Source organism: Amia ocellicauda, chromosome 10, assembly GCF_036373705.1.
Source record: "Amia ocellicauda isolate fAmiCal2 chromosome 10, fAmiCal2.hap1, whole genome shotgun sequence".
In the NCBI taxonomy this organism is placed as follows: Eukaryota; Metazoa; Chordata; class Actinopteri; order Amiiformes; family Amiidae; genus Amia; species Amia ocellicauda.
The window spans coordinates 18707100-18729860 of NC_089859.1; the positions used below are offsets into that span (position 1 = coordinate 18707100).

The 22761-nt window shown below is 44.7% G+C and overlaps 1 protein-coding gene across 1 annotated transcript in view; it reads left to right on the forward strand.

The window, feature by feature from the left end:
- Positions 1 to 22761, forward strand: part of LOC136759679 (exocyst complex component 1) — a 47741-nt gene that overhangs the window by 24758 nt on the left and 222 nt on the right. The window contains exons 3-8 of the mRNA XM_066714641.1: positions 7192 to 7351; positions 12465 to 12655; positions 15313 to 15540; positions 16626 to 16758; positions 18352 to 18461; positions 21885 to 22031. Coding sequence (XP_066570738.1) covers positions 7192 to 7351; positions 12465 to 12655; positions 15313 to 15540; positions 16626 to 16758; positions 18352 to 18461; positions 21885 to 22031 — 969 coding nt within the window. The remainder of the gene's footprint in view (positions 1 to 7191; positions 7352 to 12464; positions 12656 to 15312; positions 15541 to 16625; positions 16759 to 18351; positions 18462 to 21884; positions 22032 to 22761) is intronic.

Below are 22761 nucleotides of genomic sequence, written 5' to 3' on the forward strand. Positions count from 1 at the left end.
ACATCTACTAGGGACACATGATTCCCAAGGGGCTCTGAATTCGGCTTAACTGTGGCGTATTTGTTGACATTAGCGATGTTTCCATCCACTTATCAAACATGTTTTATGGAACAATTCTTAAGTTTGCATAAATGAATATGCGCATTTTACGAGCCAATGTGCTTTTGCATCCGAACAAACTTGACATAATTTCCTGCAAAAGCACTTTGTTGCATGCATTCTGTATTATCAAATACAATATCGTAAATGTTTAGTGTTTCCATTGTTGATTTCAAGTTTATTTGCGCAGAGAAATATTGTTGACACACTTCGACCTGTAGCCTACTCCTGATGGCTGGCCAGCTAACCCAAGGCCCACAAAATGTGACATTTATTAATATTGGACAAGTTGTCATAATTTTGATGTCAGCTTATCGCCAAGGTTCATGTCATCTTCCACAGACGACAGCTCAGAAACAAAATCCTTTACCATATGATCATGATGCAGACAATGCACATTTCAGAATGCCCAAGCCAACATTAGAGAGTTTGTGCCGAGTGACTGGACCCTTTCTCCTTTGTTGTGCTGAGAATACCAAGCCACCGCCCTCATAGCACCACAGAGAAAACATTGTCACGTCAGCCCCCCGGTAGCACCGTGGAGAAAACACCGTCAGCATCCCCTAGGCACTGCGGAGAAAGTGGTGGCCCCCCTAAATTGAAAGTGTCCCCACTTGGCCACCCCGTTGCCAGTGTTCTAGAACCACCATTGGTGGCATGTACTTGTTGTCTCTATTTACCCTTCCCAGACACCTGACCAAATCATATCACATGACTGCAAACTTATTCGAAAAGGCATTAGTAATCGGGTAAAACCCATTTCCACTAGCATATGTCGCATAACCAACTATATCAACTTTTGAAAAATCTGCCTTTGTCAAACGTGAAAACTTTTGGTACAAATTTCAATTGACGTTTGCTGTTTCCATCAAGTCTGTTTTTATTCGACAGGACTTTTATCGCAAAAAAAGCCTGGATGGAAACCTGACTAATGCTACTTGTGCATAGATCAGAGGCTGATAAAATCATCTTTCTGTTGCCTTTTGTGGTGGTATTTCTCTGTGTTTCTTTGCTGTAGTGTAGCATACACCACATTCTACTGCCTCACATTTTATTTTTTTATTATGTGAACTAGTTTGCATAGTTTGCACTTCCTTTCAAAACATTAGTCAATTTCCACCTTCCTCTGGATGCGTGATCTGATTTACTAAGAATCTGTGTTTATAAAATAAATGCTCAATGTTGCTGCAAGTCAAATAATGTATTTCTTACTCTTCTGTTTGACATTTATGACTTGGATTTATTTTAATCTGTGTTTATTAGTAATGCCTGCTTAATATTTAATTCATTTTATGATTATGGTTATAATGATGATGATGATGATGAGTATTGGTAGTTGTAGTAGTATTGACCAGATTAACCTTACTGAAGTCTATTACCAACCTATATTATGAACAATATACTAGTAATATCATAATTATTTTTGAATTTAGAGCATTGTGAACTTTACATTGACTTAGTCAATTAATTAATCAATTACATTAATTCCAAGGTCTACCAAAAGGGTTACTGGCTCATTATTTTTAAGATGCTTTAGTCTGGTTTTCTGAAAGCTTCATTCAATTATCTTTAATTTAATGGAGATGTGAGCTTTTTTTAATGTTTTCAATCTTTTTTTTTTCAAGTTCAATGGCAACTCAATGGAAGAAAATAGTAGAATCATCGATATTTTGCGAATGCTAGACGTGCTAGACAATATAGTCTGTGCGACCGGAGACCTCCTTGCCTGTTGATATAGGTAACCACCAGGGTTGGGGTCAATTCAATTTAAATTGAAATTCATGGGCTAATTCCAACTCAAATCTTATACTTTTTTGAATTGATCAATTCCAATTTGAATTCTTAATGATTCTTGTAATTCAAATTCATGAATTGGAATTGTGATTCTTCTAATTGGAATTGTGAATGTTTCAGTCTTTGGAATTGGAATTGAATTGGAATTAGACATTTATAGCTGGAATTTAATTTGTAATTGTCAATATCTCATACTTCAGAATTTGAATTGGAAATGCTTTTCATGTGCCTTGTTTTAATCATTTTACCATTTTACCCCTTTTAACCCATTATGAATCCTCTATAATGATGTATTATGTGTTCTTAAACTATTTTATTTTGTAATAATTGTGTTTTCATCAAATGTTTCAATGATTTAGACAATACAATGTTTACAAGACAACGTTTTATTATTAAAATTACAGGCCAATGCTTCTCAGCAGCTTCTTGGGTCAATTTTTCCTGGCCTCCTAGCAGCTGAGGAATTTCTATTATCTGACTCTCAGCCAATGAGTTCCTCATCCACCTAATAGACACTCATACAAGACAGTGTTCTAGTCCTGCCCTCTTGTTGGGAAGGATATATAACAAAAACCATCTCAATTACTTGCAATTACCCACTGTTCTAAAACTTACTATATAAGGACCTACCTCGCTCTCTTTGTTTGTTGGGTAGAAGGATTGTGGTGGTTTTGACTTGGACTGTTACTGAGAACCCTGATTTTGTGATTGAACCTGGACTGGCTGAGGACCCACTGCCTACCGATTTGGACAAACACTTTCACAATGTCAGAGAAGCCTCTGGTGTTTGATCACATTGAAAACTTAAGTGATGGTAACAAAGAAGGAAACAGTTAAGGATTACGGAATTGGTGTGGGAGAAATATCACATTGGAATTGAGTTTGCAGAATTGATCCAAATTTGGAATTGAGATGAATTGAATTGAAAAGGAATTTAGCAAAGTGTTTTGGATAATTAATTGATTTGATGGAATTTAAAGAGATAAAGAATTGAATTGGAATTGAAATAGTGAAATTGACCCCAACCCTGGTAACCACTGCTGTGTCACGTAGGACTGGCAGAAAATGACACAGCCCGAGGAGCACCACTTGTTACTCCAGGACGTTGATGTCCATGACCGTCGCAGACTGCTCCCCAACCTAGTTTGGAGGCGTCTGTCGTCATCACCATTCAACTGAACCTGCTCCCTTGAGGGAGAACCAACCAGCCAGTCATCTAGGTAATTGAGGATGCAGACCCTGTGGCAACACAAGGGGGCTAACGCAATGTCCATACACTTGGAAAAGGTGCATGGGGCTAATGACAGGCCGAAGGGGAGAACAGCAAACTTCGAACGCTTGGCCCTCGAAGGCAAAGCAGAGAAATTTCCTGTGTGATGGGGATGTGAAAGTAAGCATCTTTCAGATCCACCATGGTGAACCAGTCGCCGGGCTTGATGGCCTGGGACATGGTACGCAGGTTGATCATCTTGAAGCACAACACCTTGAGGTGGCTGTTCAGGCGCCTCAGATCCAAGATGGGTCGGAAGCTGCCATCTTTCTTGGGCACTAGGAAGTATGGGGAATAGAATCCCTCGTGCTGCCCTGGAGGAGGCACTTCATGAATTGCTCGCATCTCCAGGAGACCTGCGATTTCGACACAAAGAGCTGCACATTGCAACGGGTCCCTCATTCGTGTCCACACCTTGTCTCGGAAGGGGGGTAGGTGTATTTGAAACTGTAGGGAGTAGCCAACTGATATAATTTGCAGCGTCCAAAAGGCTTGGTGCAGTGTTGCCAATTTGAGAGTTGCTGGGGGGTGTATGGGTAGGCCAGAGGCTGCTGGAACGCCTCAGGGTGGTGGGGGAGGCGGGGTGGGGCCAGGCTTCCTCCTACCAGGAGCTGCCATGGGTTGCCGGGGGCCAGGGCGGCAAACCTGGGAGGGCGCCTGCCTGCCATAAAGATGCTGGTGGAGGTTGGCATGAAGGGCGGGGCTGTTGCCTGGGCTGTGGCCTGGGAGCCGCAGTTGGGGGGCCTCCCCATCAACGAGCTGCCGGAGGCTGCCTGCGCTGCTGGGCCTGGGGTGCAACGGGGTAAACCCGGGCCAGCTGCAGGGACTGCTCTCTCTCTTGAAGGGTTCGTGAGAGCATCTCCTCCACAGAGGGGCCAAAGGTGAGTAGGGTCCTGTCCGCCTCAGGGTCCCATCATGTCTGGGACAGCCAGAGCTGGCGGCATGCAGCCACAATGGCTGCTAGTCGCCCTTGCCCCCTGACGCATCACTGTTCCAGCTGGTCAGCAGCCTCCGCTATCTCCGAGATAGGAGGCGGGGTTGGTGTTGCGTCGTCATGCTCCGAGGGCTCAGCCAGCTGAGCCAAATTAAGGGCCAGCAAGCTTTCGGTATTTCTAAAATGAACCGCTTCCTGTCGGGGCAGGCCAGGTTGTGTGGCTCCACGGACAGCGGAGGTAGAGAGACGAGTGAGGCGATGTTAGAGTTCACCCTCGGGAAGCAAGCGTGGCAGGCATAGGGGCCAATGGCAGCTTTGATAGAGTGACGTTTTGATCGGGTTCCTACGGAAGTGCACAGAAACCCCTACCCCGACTTCAAAGATAACTGGGTGTTAATTGGCGATAACTCCCTTCATAATGAAGGTACAGGCATCACATTTCAATAGTTTCTATCTAGCTGCACCAATGTCAGTGGTAATTGGTGACATTGGTGACATACCTACAACAGCTGTTTTTAAGCTGTGCACTATTAGGCTATTGTTCCTGAAGTAAAAGGCAATTTATTTTACTGAAGTTGTTTTTATTTTCTGATTGTGGGGGCCTGAAAATCTCTCCATATATCAAAGGGGGGGCATGACTGAAACCGCTGGGTTATAGTCTTATTTATCCAAAGTGATTACATCTCATTAAACTACAGTTATACACAATAGATTTGCCACATGCATAATAATTAACATAGACCTAAGTGTGTTACTGTTATTGAAGTGTTTGATGAGTTGGTTGGTGCTGGTCAGCATTCTTCATGCAACAGAGGTTTATCAAAGACAGTCTATCAAAGTCCTTAACCAAATACCTGTGCCCCAAAACACACAATCTTTATACTGTTTAACTGTTTCAGCTGATTGGATATCCTAGAAGTCAGTGTTTGAATTAATTAACCTAAATGCAACAGCTGATTGAATAATTCTAAAGACAGTAGTTGATTGAAATAACCTCTCAGACAGAAATGCATTAAGAACTAAAATAATAGCCCCCAGAACATAATAAATACAAACTAATGATTGCTTTCATGAATTAGCAACATGAAACCATTAATAGTATAAAGAAAAAATGTCCCACTACATATCTATCTTATTTTATTGTGTAAATTGAAAGGAAGTAGTAGTCTGTCTTGCTTCCTGGCTTACAAACACTGTTCAGCCAAACACTGCAGCTCTGACCCTTGTGCACAGGTCACTGCTGAGATCCAGAGCTCACAGAGTGCCACTGCATAGGGCTATCAGAGGCTCTGACTACACAGGCTTATTATAGGCTCCAACTGTACAGGGTTTTATCATGGCTGAATTTATTATGCTATTAAATTAATTTCATGTTTCTACGTGTCTCCACATGTGAATGTAGGTACAGACTCTGAATATATAATAATAATATTAATCACAACAAGTAGAAAGAATGAATAGGCAAGAAAAATAAAGAAAACATAATTCTGAATTAATCTCCCCTCCTGCTTTTTTCACACCTAATGAATTATTTTTCAGCTTCCCAACAAATTAAATTAAGATTGCTGCCTCTGTCACACTGTAAAATAGAGAAATGTTTTAATTGGAATGAGTTGCTGCAGAGCAGTGTCAGTGGGGTTCATGAGGCAGAGGCTTGCTGGCTCACACGCTGCTGCATCTCCCCTACACAACAGCTGTCATTTAGATGCTGACAAACTGAAAAATAAATGTGTCAATTACTGGCTTTCTGACACAAACCGATTAAATATGGAGTTCCTACCTAATCTGTTGCAGATTTAAGAACTGTACAGCAGTGGTGAATGGAAGCATGCTGGGTGGGATGTACACTGTGGAAGCTATTTAATTGGGAACATCTTTGTTTTGGTCATTTAGCTTTGAAAAATAGTGTGTCTGAGGTTAGATCGGCAGAGGTCTTTCATATGGAGGTGAAAGCTCTATCTGACGACTCAGTTGGCACAGTTTTCTTAAGCATCCTAACTCACTGAAACACTTGGTGAGAAAGGCTCTGATTTAAACACACAGGAATATATATATATATATATATATATATATATATATATATATATATATATATATTTTTTTTTTTTAATGACATTCTAAATTCATTAATTTATTATACACATACAATAAGTTTTGTTTTTTTGTTAAACTGATTTATTCATTTTCCATCTTGAGGGGTGACATTGATTTTAGAAGCTCTTGCTTAAAGGAAAGATTGGAGCCTTTTGATTGGACTCCACGTGGGCTGGAGTGGCTCAGAGAGGCTCTCATATTCTGCACACCTGGACACTGACACTGTCTGAGCAGGCCTGTGTTTGTGCTCAAAGGGAAATGGGAACATATATGGACACAAGGATGCAGATATGCAGGGACACAGAGACACAGAGAAACAGGGAAGCAGAGACACACAGATACAGAGACACAGTGGCTTGTCACAAACTGACTGTGTGTTCAACAGTGCTGTGAGGAACAGCCTGAGGAGCAGGGGGGCCTCTCTCCATTCCTCACCACCGCTTCACACTGTCCTGGGAAATACAGCATTAGCACTATGCCAAATGCATTCCATACATTATTGATTTCCAAGGCCTTCATTCAGCAGGGTCTGGACAATTTAAATGCAGACACACACAGACAAACACACATGCACACAGAGACAAGCACACTGGCACACACACACACACAGACACACACACACACACACACAGATATAGAAGCATTTCTTATTAATGTTGAAAGAATAAATAGAATAAACCCTGTAGGAGATGAGTACAGAAGTTTTACAGTTACAAGTTCATTGAATCAGTGGAAGGGGTGGGGGGAAGAGGCATTGATGGCGGAGTGGGGGTCTGGAGCTCACAGCCCCACACATTTCAAGTTGCTGTGAAATAGATTTTCCTTGCACTCAGACACTGGGAAGCCAGGCTGGAGAATGGCTGTGCTGCAGTTTACTGGTGGGTTACTTAGCAAAAACTCACTCCTGGTGATCACACTGCTGCCTGTTGACCTACATGTGTGTTGACATTGGCCACACCACTGAGCTGAGCTAACCTCTTTGTTTTCCCCCACTGGACAGGAGACAGCTGAGTTCCACCTGCACCTGGACAAGGTGTACAAGTGGGTGTCGAGCAGCGTGGGGGAGAAGATGACCTTTGTCACCTGCCTGTGGAAGATCAACCAGCGGTACCTACAGGACAGGGTCAAGTTCATCAACATCAGCCCAGCCATCCTGGAAGGTAGGGCTCAGCATGGGGCTCAGAGTACAATCAGCTTGCACTCAGGGGTGGGCAATAGCAGGACCTCAGCCCTGAACTGCCTGTCAGGATCAGTCAGGCACTGACACTGCTTGCACAAGCCGCAGTTCAGCAGGGTCAAAGCTGGATGTTGGTGTTGCTGCAGCAAAGCCAGCTGATTTGTGTGCATTTGCCTAGCAGCAGATTGAGAGCTGTGGGAGCCTCTTCCTTCCTGGATTCAGACTGAACAGAATACAGCTGGTGTTCAAACTCTAACCCAGATTGCTCCCTGTTTGCAGACAGGGGTCAGGGGTCATAGGTCAGGAAGCAAGCTGAGCCCCCTGTCTGCTGTGCTGCCTTGTCCACTCCACTGATCATGAGAACTGTAATCAGCATTGCTTCCTTTAGTTACAGTTGATTTAAAATGGAAATAGAAATGCCAATCACAGAAACCCCTCTAGGGAAAGCACTGTTTCAAAGTGGAGACCCTGGGAGTGGTATCATCAGGGGTCAGTCAGGGGTCAGGGGTCATAGGTCAAGAAGCAGGGTGTCTGTGTGACTGTAGGACTGCCTTGCACCTTCCTTGCGCTAATGCCAGAGTGCCTCAGGACTCGGGTGGGCTGGACAGACCACCAATCAATCAATATCCCTGCCACGGGGCACTGTGCCCAACTGTTCAGGAAACCCTCACCACCAACACCTGATTTCCAGACTTCCTGTGTTGTGTTTTTATTTTCAAGAAGTAGAAAGTGGTTTGCTAATGCTATAAAACAAGCTCTATAAACCACTTTCTGATGTAGCATTTATGATATTAGTATTTGTAGGAGGGAGGGGGCCATTTGAATAGCACACTGAGCAGCAGAAGGGCATCTTAAACCTGCAAGTAAGAATGGGCTTGATGTGGCCTTTTGAAAAGGCTGATGTACACTTTGTTGCAGACACAATTATATTGTTCCGAATGAGCTGTACTGGTTCTGCAATGATGTCAGTTCTGAGTATGGTGAATCTTTTTGTTTTGTTTGTTTGTGTTGTTAATCTGTAGGCTATCAAACACTCAGCTGTGTATGAATGGCAGTATATTGTTTGTGTAACTGTGAGCGATGGAGCTGTAGAAAGCTAATTCATGTCCTCCTTATTCCCTCATTCTGGCCACCCTTCCTGTTCACAAATAACTTTCACAGTGACAGATTGCCTGCTTGCACTCTCGCCCAGTGCTGTAAATCACTGCACTGGACCTGCTTCTTAAGGGCCGACTTGAGCTGCTGATTATGGGAAATTGGGAAATCTGATTGAAGTATGAGGCAGCGCTGAACCAGAGCTGCTTTCAGTAAGAAAGTACATCACACACACACACATGCACATGCACACACACACAAACACACACACACACACACACACACACACACACACACACACACACAGAAGGAAAGGTTTGTCTCCAAACTGAGACCTGCATAAAACTGATTTGCTACAGTCACAAAGAAACATTTACTATGTCATGAACTTATAGAAAAAGATAACTCAGCCAAGACCAAGTGAATTCAGTTAGCTTAAAACAAATACAAAGGGAATCCTCTCTTTCTTTCACCCACCCTTCTCTCTCCCTTTCCATCCCTCTCTATCTCTCTCTCTCTGTCTCTCACTCTCTCCCTCCCTCCCTCCCTCCCTCTCTCTCTTTTTCACTCTATCTGTGTTTGTAATCCGTACTGTATTACAATGGACAAACTTACCATTCTGATCTAATGATATGTAATCCTGACCACACCGTGGTGCCAGGATCCGTCCCACACAAGCCCCACTCAATCTTGGCAGCATCAGTGGCTGCATCAGTGGGAAGGGAGAAGCTCTGACCTGCTTGCTGCAGCCCTGGCCATACTCAGGAACGGGTTCAACAATCAAATGTCTCGAGCTGTTAAACCTGCCAGCAACATGGCTCCTTCATTGACCATCGAGGGGAAGCGGTATGCCAATGGCATCCAGCATTGATGTCCTCAGGATTACTTCCATGTGCACACAGGATCAATGCTGACCTTTGCAGCTGCAATTATCAACCAGGGTACTAGAGTGAGTGAGCATGAGGGCATTTGTATGTTTGTGTGTGTGTGTATTAGGGGAGGACAGGCCTCTACTGTGTTTCAGCCCCAAGATTAGCAAGATGAAGACTTAACTGGGACGGCAGGTTATTAGGAATATTCCTGGCTAAACTGCTGGCTGCAGAGCGTGCAGTGGAGCTCATAAGGAAATGAGCATGAAAATTAAAATGTTAAGTACAATTAACTCAAATCCATTACATTACATTAAATGCTGGTACATGTTCATCTGAATCCCAGCCCCCACCCTCTCTCTCCCTCTCCCTCTCCACCGCGAGCTCCCTCTTCCTCTCCATCTTTCCCTCCCACTCTTTTTTGCTCTCCCTCTCTCCCTCTCTCCTTCCTCAGACTTGACACCTCCATTCGTCCGTATGGACCAGGGATGCTGCATGTGTATTCGTGTCCCACAGCCCAGCCCTTGGGAGGTTGATGCTATAAAAAGATGTGCAGACCCATTATTGATTGGATATGGAAACACAGTTTACATGTTACTTTCAGAATTGGGGACCAGACAACTTATCTGAATTAATTTGCATTTGTTTTTTTTAGTTTTTAGTTTTTTTGCTAATAATCCCACATGAAACAGATTTCATGCCTCATTCCCCAAAGCAGACTGACAGTGGCAGGTCTGCTCTGGCCTGCCTGTGGAGCGCCCCGTCTCTACTGTGTGTTAACCCCACCTGTGGGAGCTGTTGTGGCTCCACACCCCCAGAACAGCGCTACAGATCTGGCAGTCAGAGAACATCTCTGAAATATCATCTCCCATTCACAGCCTGTGCCAGTCAACTGAGGGATTTGTTGTTCTTGATGTTTTTTGTTGTGTTGTGTTGTGTTCCCTCATTATTTACAGTATTATCTGAGGTAAACAGGGGTACAGATAATTTTTTTCTGTAATGTTGTAAACTCTATATAGAATAATTAAGTGTTTCTAATTACTGTAAAAACACTCGCGTACAGCCTTGAACACCAGTAGAAATGCAGTTTGCCTGTGATCTATCTTCCTTTACCAGTTTCATTAGCGTCCAGTCTAGCTTCAAACCACCAGTCAAAATCTGGACCTTTCTGTGCAGTTGACAATTGTGTATTGTCACAGTGTCCACACACATATGTTGTCATGCTCCGTGGGGCTGGAAAGGTCTAGAGGGTGAAGGACCCAATAGCAGGGCATGGTAGAGGTGGTCAGACAAGCGTGGGTCAGATACCGGCAAGACAGGGCAAACAAAGGCAAGGCAAGACGTGGTCATGGTCCCAGGCAAGGGTCAGGTGATCAGGCAAACAAGGAATCAAAGGAAGCCCAAGGTCGTGGTTGAGAGGTAAAGCTGGGGGTCGAGGATACAAAGGATTACACAAGGCACAAGGAGACTGCTAAGTGATGCAGATAAACTGACAAAACTTTGCAGGGAGTGAGAGTCAGGGAGTGGTTTATAAAAGCCGGCAGATGATGGAAAGCAGGCGTGCAGTGAGTAATCATAGTGCTTGTTTTGAGATTGATTGAGTGACTGATTGAAGATGGGAGAGGTGACTGGTATGGAAGGGGCGATGGCGACCTCTAGTGGGGAACAGTGGAAGTGTTTTGGACATTGACAGATGTGTTGTGTCTAGCTGTATATAGCCAATGTTAAACATGGAGGACAGGTCTGGACTGCGGGTGCCTGGAGGTAGACCCGGCCTGTGTGATGATGTGCGTCTGTGACTGAGCTGCAGGCTAGTGTTTTACTGGCAGTAGGATTGTATGTGTCCAAGCGTCCTTCATATTACAGTTTTGGTTACATGCATTTCTCAATACTGAGTTGACTTTTTCAAAACTCTTCACACAGTTCTCTTTACCAACATGCAGCTTGGCACAAGAATTAATCTCACATCCAAACTGCACTAAAACTACCAAAACACTTCCTCAAAATCAACTCATTCTACCATAACAATAGCAAAAGTTCTCTCCCAACAAGAACACTCATAACACAATGACATAAAAACACTAACAACCAAAATTCCTTTACAAAACAAGTATTGCACCTCTATACTCTATAGAATGTACTGCAGTATATGTTACAGGAATGAGTCAGAAATGCTGCAATATGCTTCATTTTTGCCATTTGTTTCCATTGAGTAATTACAAAATAGACAAAATGAAACTACAGTAATTCCAGTACTGTAATACAAAAATGTGTACACTATACATATACATAGGATATCTACCAATCAATACAGATATCAATATATAGCAATGCTAGTCAACACTGTGTTGTGGATTTGGCCACAAGTTCTCATCCACATCACACCTTATGTCCTCTCTTGCAATACACCTGGGAAAGAATCTCTTTGCATGCCTGATCCATCCCCAGCAAGGTATTCTGCAGATATCTCCAGGAATCCAGCATTCATTGCATCCAGGAGGGACATCTGATCATGTGGATGGTGGTCATAAACTTTTCACCTCCATGAGGAAAATAATTCCTCTATGGGGTTGAGGAATGGAGAGTAAGGTGGGAGGAACAGTGATACAATCCTAGGATGGGCTGGTGAAATGCCACAAAGATCATTCCAAAGATGTCCCCTATTGTATAGATGGTAATGAAATAGAAAAACTAAACACGTGGGTAGGTCTTCATCTAAAATGGGAATCAGCTATGGTTGGTCTAATTGTTTAATCTTTTTTTAAAGATTTTGAATATATTTCAATATGGTATTACTATAGAAATGTGGCAAATTGCAATCAAATTTTTTGTGTTATGTTTTGAACTTAAATTTAACAGTTTTGAAAAGAGTATGTAAACGTGCAAAATGGGCTGTAGATACATAGAGTTGTGCTGGTGGTTGAGTTTGAGTGAGAAAAAAATTCATGAATTTTGAAAGATGTGGTCCTTGAATGCATTTTGTGTCAAAGCAATGAAAAATGATCCACAGTTTAGACCACATAGACTGCTGTTGTGCTGTGTGAAGAGTTTTGAAAAAGTGAATTCAGTATTGAGAAATGTGTGTAACCAATTGTAAAAAAACTGTAACACCTGTGCTATTCATTGTTGCAGAGATGTTGCCGTGGGAGCAGGGTGGGGCGCCAGAGGAGCGGGAAATGATGGAGAAGGAGGAGGGGTACCAGGAACTGACGGCACGGGAGGCGGATAATATTGATCGTTTGATGAAGCAGAGCGAGCTGTTGGTGGCTGATGCAAAGGCCTTCACACAGCTTCTGCTGATGGAGCTGCAGGCCCTGGACCAGGTGAGCAGAGCTGGGGGAGGGAAGGAGACCACACATAGCAGGCGGGGTAGGGGGTGTGCTCAGAGATTCACTGACTGTAAAAAATAAGTCTTAGAGAAAATGTATTACCCCTCTGTTGGACTGCATTACTTAACTCTTGTGACTCTTCCCATATTGTGATTCTATATTTTGATTGGGAAGTGCTTGAAAACACACCCAAATGCTCAACACTGCCGGAGAGCCCTGGGGAGTCCTTCCACTACCCTTGGGATGCCTTTATGACAGCCTGGCTCTATTTCCCAAACCAACTGACCCTGATAGTGTGCAGATCAAACCATACTCCCCTCTCTGACATCTGCACTGCCCACGGTTGCCTGGAAACTGAGCTGCACCATCCTCTTCTGTCTTTCTTGTTTTTTCTCCTCCATGGCTCTGTTTCTCACTGACAATAGGGTGTGATTATAAGTGGTTTGTTGAAGCAAGCCTTTGGTTAATTATTCATCCTCTGGAAAAAATTAAGAGACCCCTTAACATTGATTTCTGAACTTGGAGTGGTCTCTACATTTTTTCCAGAGCTGTATATGTAAATATATGTATAGTAAGAGCTCCGCCAGGGAAGGTGAAAGCAAAAGACAGCAACTCCCGCTATAATGAATGTTCATAATCACAAAGAGTTCCAAATGAATGTAGTATAATTATTATTTACCTTTTTGCGTAAGTTATAGCTATTAATATGGTTGGCAAAAGAGGCTTATGTATTTTGACCTGTGGTCTTCTTCAGGCAGAGCTCTTAGTGTAAATTGTTTTTCCCAATTACAAGGCACCCCGATTTTGAAGAGTTTTGTGGATATTTTTTGATGTGCCGGCAGCCGGCACATAATTAGTATGTGTATGTGTGTGTGTGTGTATCGTCATAAAACAGAAAGGCATTATCAGCTCCACATATCAGCTGCAGTCAGGTAGAGGAGTGAATAACAGGAAATTAAACTCTGTGCCGCTGGCGAGGTGCAGACCACACTGATCCTACACAGCAGGTTTCAGCACAGCAGAGGCAGCTCGCTCTCTCTGCTCCCGGTCCCTTGTGTGCATGAGGCTTCAGTAATACCCTTTTCTATAATTATTATTTATTTTCTTACCATTGAGAATATTTCATAGCAGGCCACTGTGGTAAATGTTTGAAAAAATCACTCCAAGGGTATAAACATGCCCTTGAGCGCCTGCTGGTGTAAGAGGTGGTACATTTATTGATCTGAATACATTGATCTTGTTCTGTATGTGTCTCTGTGTGTATAACTATGTATGTGTGTGTATATGTCTAAGTTCCTATACCTGTCTGTGTGTCTGTGTGTGTCTCTATGTCTCTATGTCTGTGTGTGTGTCTGCACGTGTGTGTGTTCTTGAGTGTGTCTGTGTGTGCATGGTGTGTGTGTGTCTGTGTGAGCGTGTCTCTGTGTGTATGTATCTATGTGAGTGTGTCTCTTTGTGTGTCTCTTTGTGTATGTCTCTGTGTGAGTGTCGGTGTGTGTGTGTGCCTGGAATTGCATGATAGATTTTTTGCATTATTAAAAAGTTTGCTACAAAAATAAAGCTATGTACAGCTTTGTGGATTGTACACCACATACTGTGCTTGACAGCACATCTCTAGACAGCCTCCATTCCCGAGTAAAGAATCAACTCTAATTTTTGAGATGCTGATCATAATTAGTGATATAAGATCAAGCTCAATCAGCTGGAATCTAGGCTGAATCAGTAATAAAACAAACCCTGAAAAGACACAATTGATAAAGAAGTATATTTTAATGAACAGTACTTAGTTCAAACTCAAACGAAAGTTAATATAATTGTTTCCGGTCCACTGTGTGAATATTTTGCACGCCAGCTGCATTCGCAGATGCACCCCACACTCTCCTAGGGGAGATGTCACTGCACCCGGCCTCACACCTCCATACAGGCTCCCATGTGACACCTCTTTGTCACGGTTTCTCTGTTGACAGCTTAGCTGGTGAAATATCATGTTCAGTCTATTTGGGCTCAATAGCTTTCACAGCATCCTTCAAATACAGCCATGATTGCGCTCAGCCCTGTTCATCATGGTGTTCATCACAGCTCCTCCTACATCAGTCCAGTCAACCACCCCTGATCTCCTCCTCCACCTGTACAGGGCGTAGAGGGGGTGGAGAAGATGAGGAACAGGTGTGTGTGAATTGAGCGGGAGGGAGGGAGCAGTAGAGGAGTGCTGAGATGCAATGGGAACACCATCCTGAAAGTATCTGAAGATTCTGGAACTTTGACTGCCAGCCTGCTTTTAACCTGTCCTTTACCACGTGGTTATGGTGTTCTGCCACTGGTTCCCATTCTGCACCACACTTCACCCTCCCTCGCTGTCCCTCACCTTTCCTTACCCTCAGGTCTGCCATTCTTCTCTGCACCTCACTGTGCTCTAGCATTTCCGGGAGGGGAGAGGGTTGGGGGGGATGACTGGGGGGGGCACACTTCATGGGTAAGCAGGCTGCTGCTGCGTTTCCTATTAGTTTGCAATGTGTCATCTTTTCAAAGAAGTCACAGGAAAATTGCTCAAACACTGCATTGATATTCACAACACCAGGCTGGTGACCACTGACCTCTCTCTTTCCCTGTCCCTGTCCCTCTCCCTCTCCCTCTCTCCTCTCTCTGCCCAGGAGAACCTGCTGTCCCTAATGGCAGTGGAGCAGCGGGTGGGCAGCCTGGAGGAGCTGCTGGAGCAGGGGCTGGCAGAGGTGGAGCTGCTGGAGCTGGCAGTGGCAGAGCAGGATGGGCTGCTACGCTCGGTGCAGAGACAGATGGAGCACCTGCACATGCGCAGCACCTGGCTGCAGCGAATTGACCGGAACCACAGCCTGCTGGAGTCTGAGCTGGCCTACCTGGTGGTAAGGTAGCACACAGGAACCTGGCCAAGGCAGGTCAGGGGTTGGCTGCCCTGGAGTTGGCCTGGTCCAGAATCAGCACTAAAAGTCTACACTGACTGCTTCACCCTGCCAGTGTCAATGCACATCAGGGCCATATATATAAACTTTAGTGTGCTTCTAGTATACTGATGCATACTTAGAGTGTACTTAACTGCATTATTTTGTAAGGGGAGCCACAGTCCTGTGGGTTTCAATTCACCGCTGTGAACCCTCAGACACTGAAAACCTCTAACCCTTATGCTACTTTTAACTAGTTAAGCTCAGTAATTACTAATTCATGTACTTTAGCAATTTGCCCAGAGGCCAGTGTGACTATAAATAATAGGTTATTGTGCAAGTATTGGATGTCACCTGTGACCTGCCTGGTCTGGCCTTTGAATTTCTGGTTGAGTTCTTAACAGCACACAGGTGGCAGATGATCCACATCCTGAGCAGATGTCCCCCCCTCACCTCACACACACAAAGTGAGCCTGACCCCTGGGGCTGGAGGCTTGCAGGGTTTTCAGTGTTCTGTTCATCTGGCTTAATTAAAGGGTACCTGTAGTCAAAAACAACAAGGTGCTAGACATTTTACCCAGATCGAATGATTGCTTTTGGTCGTGCTGGTATTGTCAACAAAACATGCATAAGACTATTTAGAAAGGTAGAAAAAAGATGATTAGCTGGTGACAGTGCCATGTCTGCAGGGCCAGCAGGCTGGTGGGCTCCCTGACACCATCCAACTCACCCCCCTTCTCCTCCACTCAAAGTTTCCGACACCCATGCACTCTCTACCTGTTCACAAGAACCACAACAATGAAACTTAGGTTGAAACAGCACAGTGTACACAGCTGTCACTTGCCATACACAGCCTATGTTTGCAAAGCTTACAAAACCAAACAGCACAGCACTGTGGCCCTTGGCTTACTGGCACTTATGAGAGGAAAATCTAATCCTGACAGGACTGTTAGTATTGGTGCAGATTGATTTACTGGGAAAGCAGCATGAACAAAATAGACTTTCCACAAAAACTACAGTGTCCCCATCCCAGTATCTTTGTGCTGCAGGACAATCTGACTCTGAGTGAGAATGACATGCAGATCCTGAGTGAGGGGGACCTGGGACAGCCGGTTCAGGTGGAGGCCTGCAGTGCAGCGGTGCAAGCTCTGACACGCTGCGCCGGCACCCCTCTCACACCAGGTAGACACAATGCACATACAGACACGCACACTGCTCAGCTCAAACCAGGTGCATACACAAACACACAAACACAAACAGCTCATCAGATACAGACACCTGTACAGACACACAGCTCAGCAGACACAGACTTGTTGCAGCTCACTCCAGTACACACCATCATATTGACCTGTCTTTCTGTTTAGTAATGAAGTTAAACTTTACTTATTATTATTATTATTATTATTATTATTATTATTATTATTAGTAGTAGTAGTAGTAGTAGTAGTAGTAGTAGTAGTAGTAGTAGTAGTAGTAGAGTAGTAGTAGTAGTATTTTCAATTGGATACACATAGAGATGATGGTCATCAGCTTTTGTATTTGTTTATTCATTTACTAATTTACTTATGTATTAATGTATTTATCTATTTATTTGTGTACTTGTTTTGTTAAGTCTTTCCATTGCTTCAGAAATAAGCTGTTACACAATCATATAAGAACCAGGCCGCTCCAGTGTCTACTGCCGATCACACTCTGACAGACGTGACAGGAGAGGTTGAGAGCAGAGCTGTATGGCTTAGTATAAATGTCAGATAGAAGCCATTCCCACAGAAATCAGGGAATACCGGGGCTGAATATCAATGATGTTGTTTGCCAATTAAAAAAGAAAGAAAGAAAGAAAGGAAGAAAACATAAAAAGAGACCAGGAGACATGCCCTATTGTGTCAGAGAACTGCCCCCCCCCTTCCTGCAGCAGCCAACCTGCTCTTCCCTGGATGTGTGGTCATCCTGTTCATGGAGTTTTCAAACACCAGGGGCCAGCTGACACACACTGCTAGGGAGCAGACGGTGAGGGGAGCAGGCTCTGTCTCCAGGAGTGCTGAGCTCCCCTGCTGCTTCAGAAAGAGGAGAGGTCAAGGTATTAACCCTGACAGAACTTCACAGGCATGAACGCTGCACACTGTATCCACCGGGAGGGGTGCAGCACAGGAGAAAAGAGAGGCATGCTTCAAAGGCCCAAGTTTCGTTCAGGCAGTGTTTGAATTGAGGAAGCCTAGTCATCATTTTTTTCCTTTTTTTACCATCTTCAGAAGTCTGCTTTTTTCTTTTCTTTAATTTTTTTTTCCTCTCTCTCCGGCGTTCGATCTCAGGGGTTCTAGTGGAGAGCTGAACAGAAGTGCTGACTTTGCTCAACACCTGTGGGCTTCAGTCACATGGAGTAGCATCTGTTCACAGGGCTCCCAGCAGGCCTCTCAGGCGGCAGGGCCCTGTGTTTGTTATTTGGGAGCTGGATCACAGGCTCCCCATCTTCACAGTGCAGAGAATCATCTAACCTGAGGCAGAACTTCAGAGCTCTGATGTATTAAAATGGGAAGTGCCCATGTAACAGGAGACACTGGTACAGCTACTTATGGAAGCCTGGCGCTGCTCAGTTAGAAGATGTGTACATGCCAACTGCACAGATACTCCACCCCTACCCTACTGTTGCTTTCCAGTGAGCCAGTGCTTTCCAGCCTTCCAGTTTAGTATGGCTGAGACTAATCAGAGCTCCTAACTCCTAACCTGGCCCTGGCCTGATGGAGCCTTGTGCTCACACGGCGTCTCACGGTGTTTCAGGGCAGCGGCGTCTGCAGGGTGTGGCTGAGCAGCTGATCCGGTTCGAGAGCCTGCGGCAGAGTTTCGAGCAGCGCTGTATCATGCACATCAACTCCGCCATTATTGCACAGGTAGGGGGTGCTGCAGGGGTTTCAGATGGAGCAGGGCTAGTAATCAGCCAGTCAGGATGTGTATGACTGTGGTTTGGTTTGTGTTTGCAGGACAGTGTTATTTTCTATGACTGTGCTGTGGCTGGTATTTGCATGGCAGTGTTGTTGTTTATGACTGTCATTGTTATCTTTCGAGTTGGAAGTACTGCCCAAAGGGGGAAGAGCTACACCAGTCACCATGGATACCCAAAGGGAAAAAAAATCTATCAAGGCCACCTATAGGCCCCTGTGTGAGTCACTCAAACAGTCCCCTTCTTGTTTCACGTTTGAATATAATGTGAAGCACGCACAGGAACTTCCCCTTTGCCGTTTTTGCCTTTGGAGTACCTCGGTAAAGTAAGCAAGAGCCTTTCTTTGTCATCTTTCATTATTATTAAAAGCACAAACTTGTGACTCCGGTCAGGTTGCATATATATATTATTATATACTGCACCTTCCGTCCTGCATACATACATATTATTGTATTAATACAATGGTTAAAACCGAGCTGTAATGTCTGAGTCCCAGTTTGCGGTTGCGCCTCAGCTACTAGCTCTGTCTTTTATTTAATTTATTCTTGATAGTCTCTGCTAATTTAATAAAGATAAGATAAATTGTCTTAGTCTGTAGATTATCCACTGTGGTTTTTGTTCTGTTTGCAGGAAGAAGCAATTTTAAATCCGGTGTATTTTAGAGATCTCGCCAGCATGAGGGGCTCCTCTGACGGTTGAGTCCGCACTACAGTCTGCGGTTGTGATTGAAGGAGATCATGGGTCCGCTGGGATTGAGCCTTTATTCCGCTCTTCTCTAGACTTGCGGCCGAGTGCATTTTGGCCCCGCTTTGGCTGGTGGCCACTACCCTTGGACTTTCCAGACCCCAAACAAGTGCTCTCGGTATCCATGGGCTCACCCACTGCTTCCCAATCTCCTTACAGAGCTGCAGTCTTCTTGGGACCATCCGGCCACGGCCACCACCCTGGCATGGGCCTCAAGGAGCGAGCGAGGCAGTACTGGTTGAATTTCCACGGGTGAACTCCACAATCGCAACCTTGGTCTCCATGCCCTCCATGTCTATGGAGCCCCGGGACCTTGCTTGCCCTAACAGGCAATGCAGGGTCACCGAAAACCTCCTCCAGAGGGCCTATGTGGCTGGAGCCCAGGCGGCTCACCTGCATAACACGGAGAGCCTCCTGGCCTTTATATCGCCAGGCTGGCTGAGACCCACCCTGCGAACCCTGCCACCCCAGAGAGATTGGGGCAGCGGCTGACCTGCTGGTGACTGTCATGCACCACAGTGTGCATGCCACAGGTTGTTCCTTGGCAGCCAATTGTGGCAGCACGCCGTCAACTATGGCTCTCACAGACAAGGTGGTTCATGGATCCATGTCCTCCTTCGGCCACAGGCTGGTCTGTTCACGTTGGGCCTCCTCAAGTTGGGCCTTCGGGTCAATAGAACAAAGAGCCATCTCACGCCAACTCAGCAGGCACAGTTCCTTGGACTGCACCTTGACTCAGTTGCCATGGTCACCGCGCTGGCACCAGAGAGAGTTGCCTCCATAGAGAGAGGCTGCGTCAGGGTGTCCCTTTGCCAGAGACTGCTGGGTCTCCTCGTGGCTGCATTGCAAACCCTCCCACTTGGCCTTCTGAGGCTAAGGCCCTTGCAGATGTGGTTTCACATTCCAAAAATGCATCCACGGCAGGATCGAGCATGTCGAGTGACGGTCACTCAGGCCTGCTGGAAGGCGCTGCATTGGTGGTGGAGCCCTTTGAATCTAACCCTCGGTGTACCCCTTGGGCTGATCATGTGTGTGTTATGAGGTCATTCATATAAACAGTTAGTTTGACTGGACCACTAGGGAGGTCCACTAAGTCCTCGTAGTCCCAGGCTGTAATTTTGTCCTTTATTGGTGGTCTTAGTTGTTTCGCACCCTTTAGAAATTGAGTTGCCAGGAAATGAGCTAATGGGGAGACATTGTCAATTTTATCATGGCTAGATAAGATTAGAACTAGAAGAAGTAAAGCATGAAAAAGACCAAGGAGTCTACGTGGACTCCTCACTCTCCCCATCCAAAAAATGTGGGGAAGCAATAAAAAAGGCAAACAAAATGCTAGCATATATTGTCAAAAACATAGAATTTAAAACAAGGGATGTAATGTTAAGACTGTACAATGCAATAGTTAGAATAATAGAGTTCATCTGGATACTGTGTACAGTTCTGGGCTCCACACTTCAAGAAAGATATCACTGCTCTAGAGGCAGTTCAGAGGAGAGCAACCAGACTTATTCCAGGTCTGAAGGAAAGTCTTCAAAATCATGAAAGACACTGACCACATAAAACCAGAGGAGCTTTTCCAGATCAGTAGAGACACACGGACCCGGGTACACAAATGGAAATTGGACTTCAAGACATTCATGACAGAAAACAGGAGACACTTCTTTACACAGAGAGTCGTCACAATCTGAACAAACTCCCCAGCGATGTGGTTGAAGCTGTAAATTTGGGAACATTTAAAAATAGATGGATAGGATCCTTGGATCACTTAGATACTAATGGACACCAAATGAGCACAATGGGTCAAATGGCCTCCTCTCATTTATAAACTTTCTTCTGTTCTTCTTATGTTCTCACCCAATCAGTGCTCTCAAACAATTGACCAATGAAGCAGATTTATTAGGCTAGAACACACCCCTAGCAGCAACAGGGCATGGTTTTGGCATAAGCCGTGCTGGTTGAGCAGGTAGCCCTGCAGAGAGCACAATAATTGTCTTCTTGGCCTGCCTTCCATTAATTGTTGACAACACATGATTGTTCCAGTAGAGCATGACTATGGTCCCTTGCTCCTGGGCAACCTGGATGTCGCCCCACGGGCTCTCCGTGACCTTCTATCCAAAGCTGGTTCAGTTGAGGATCCCCTAGTAGGCATAGCCTCAGGACAGCCTTCATTACCAGTTCACATCCCTCCTCCATTGTAACGGTTTGAGTATACAGTAACCCCTCCCCCTTTACTTCTGACTTGAAAGATATCAACAGGTTGCGAATGCAACCCTGGTTATCTGAGAAAGGAAGTACTACCCAAAGGTTGCAAGGTTACTCTGGGGCTCGGTCTCCAGGCAAAGAGGAAGTTCCTGTGTATGTGTTATGTTATATACAAACAGGAAACAGGAAGGGGACTGTTTGATTGTTTCACACAGGGGCCTATAGGCAGCTTTGAGAGAAAAAAAATGTTTCGATAGGTATCCATGGTGACTGGTGTAGCCCCTCCCTCTTTCTCAACTAATTGGGGTTGCATTTGCAACCTATCATTTGTGTTAGCAGGACAGTGTTGTTGTTTATGACTGTGCTGTGGCTGGTGTTTGCAGGACAGAGGTGTTGTGTATGAATGTGCTGTGGTTGGTGTTTGCAGGCCATGGGGAATGGAGCCACTCTGGAGGGGAGAGATGGTTTGGTTCTACCCAGGCCCACGGGTCGACATGCACAGCTACTGCAGTACACACCACTGATGCGTTGGCTGAGAGAGACCAGCCCAGCCACCTGCCAGCATCTACAGAAGGTGAGTCTGACTTGGGCCGAAGTTATGTTTTAATGATGATAATGTTTTTTTTCTTATTTGTAGTCCCTGGCTTTTTGTTCTCTGATTCTGCTGAGGTGTCTGTTGTCACCGGAAGTAAAAGTAATACTGAAAACCAGGTTTATATATATATATATATATATATGTGTGTGTGTGTGTGTGTGTGTGTGTGTATAAATGTTATGCTCTGTGGAATGTGACATTGTAGGTTTGGATTTTAAATATTCTTATCAATTCATTTTATTTTTTTATTTAGTAGAGTGCTCTTCACAACAAATTGCCACAGAATGATTAACTTATTAAGAGAGATGGCTGCAGATGTGGTGTGTGTTATGTGTGTGTGCACGTGTGCGTGTGTGTGCGTGTGCGTGCGTGTGCGTGCATGTGCATGTGTATGTGTGTGTGTGTGCATGTGTCTGTGATTGGAGACTGGAGCAACACTGTCATCTGGTGGTGAAGTAAAAGTACTGGCTGTATGCAGGGCTGTAAAATTCCAGTCCTCAGTTGGAATCAGTAGGTAGTTTAAATGGAGACTGATGAAGACCTGAGAGAATAAAAAGGTGATTTATTTTTTTCTCTAAGACATGACTTCAATTAAATAGTGGAGCTGGAGCTGAGAGGCCCTGCTTCTCCTACCAACTGCTCCAGGGATTTGCTTTAACCAGATTTCCTTGGATGGTTTTACTTACAATAGACACTCCTTACACTCCTA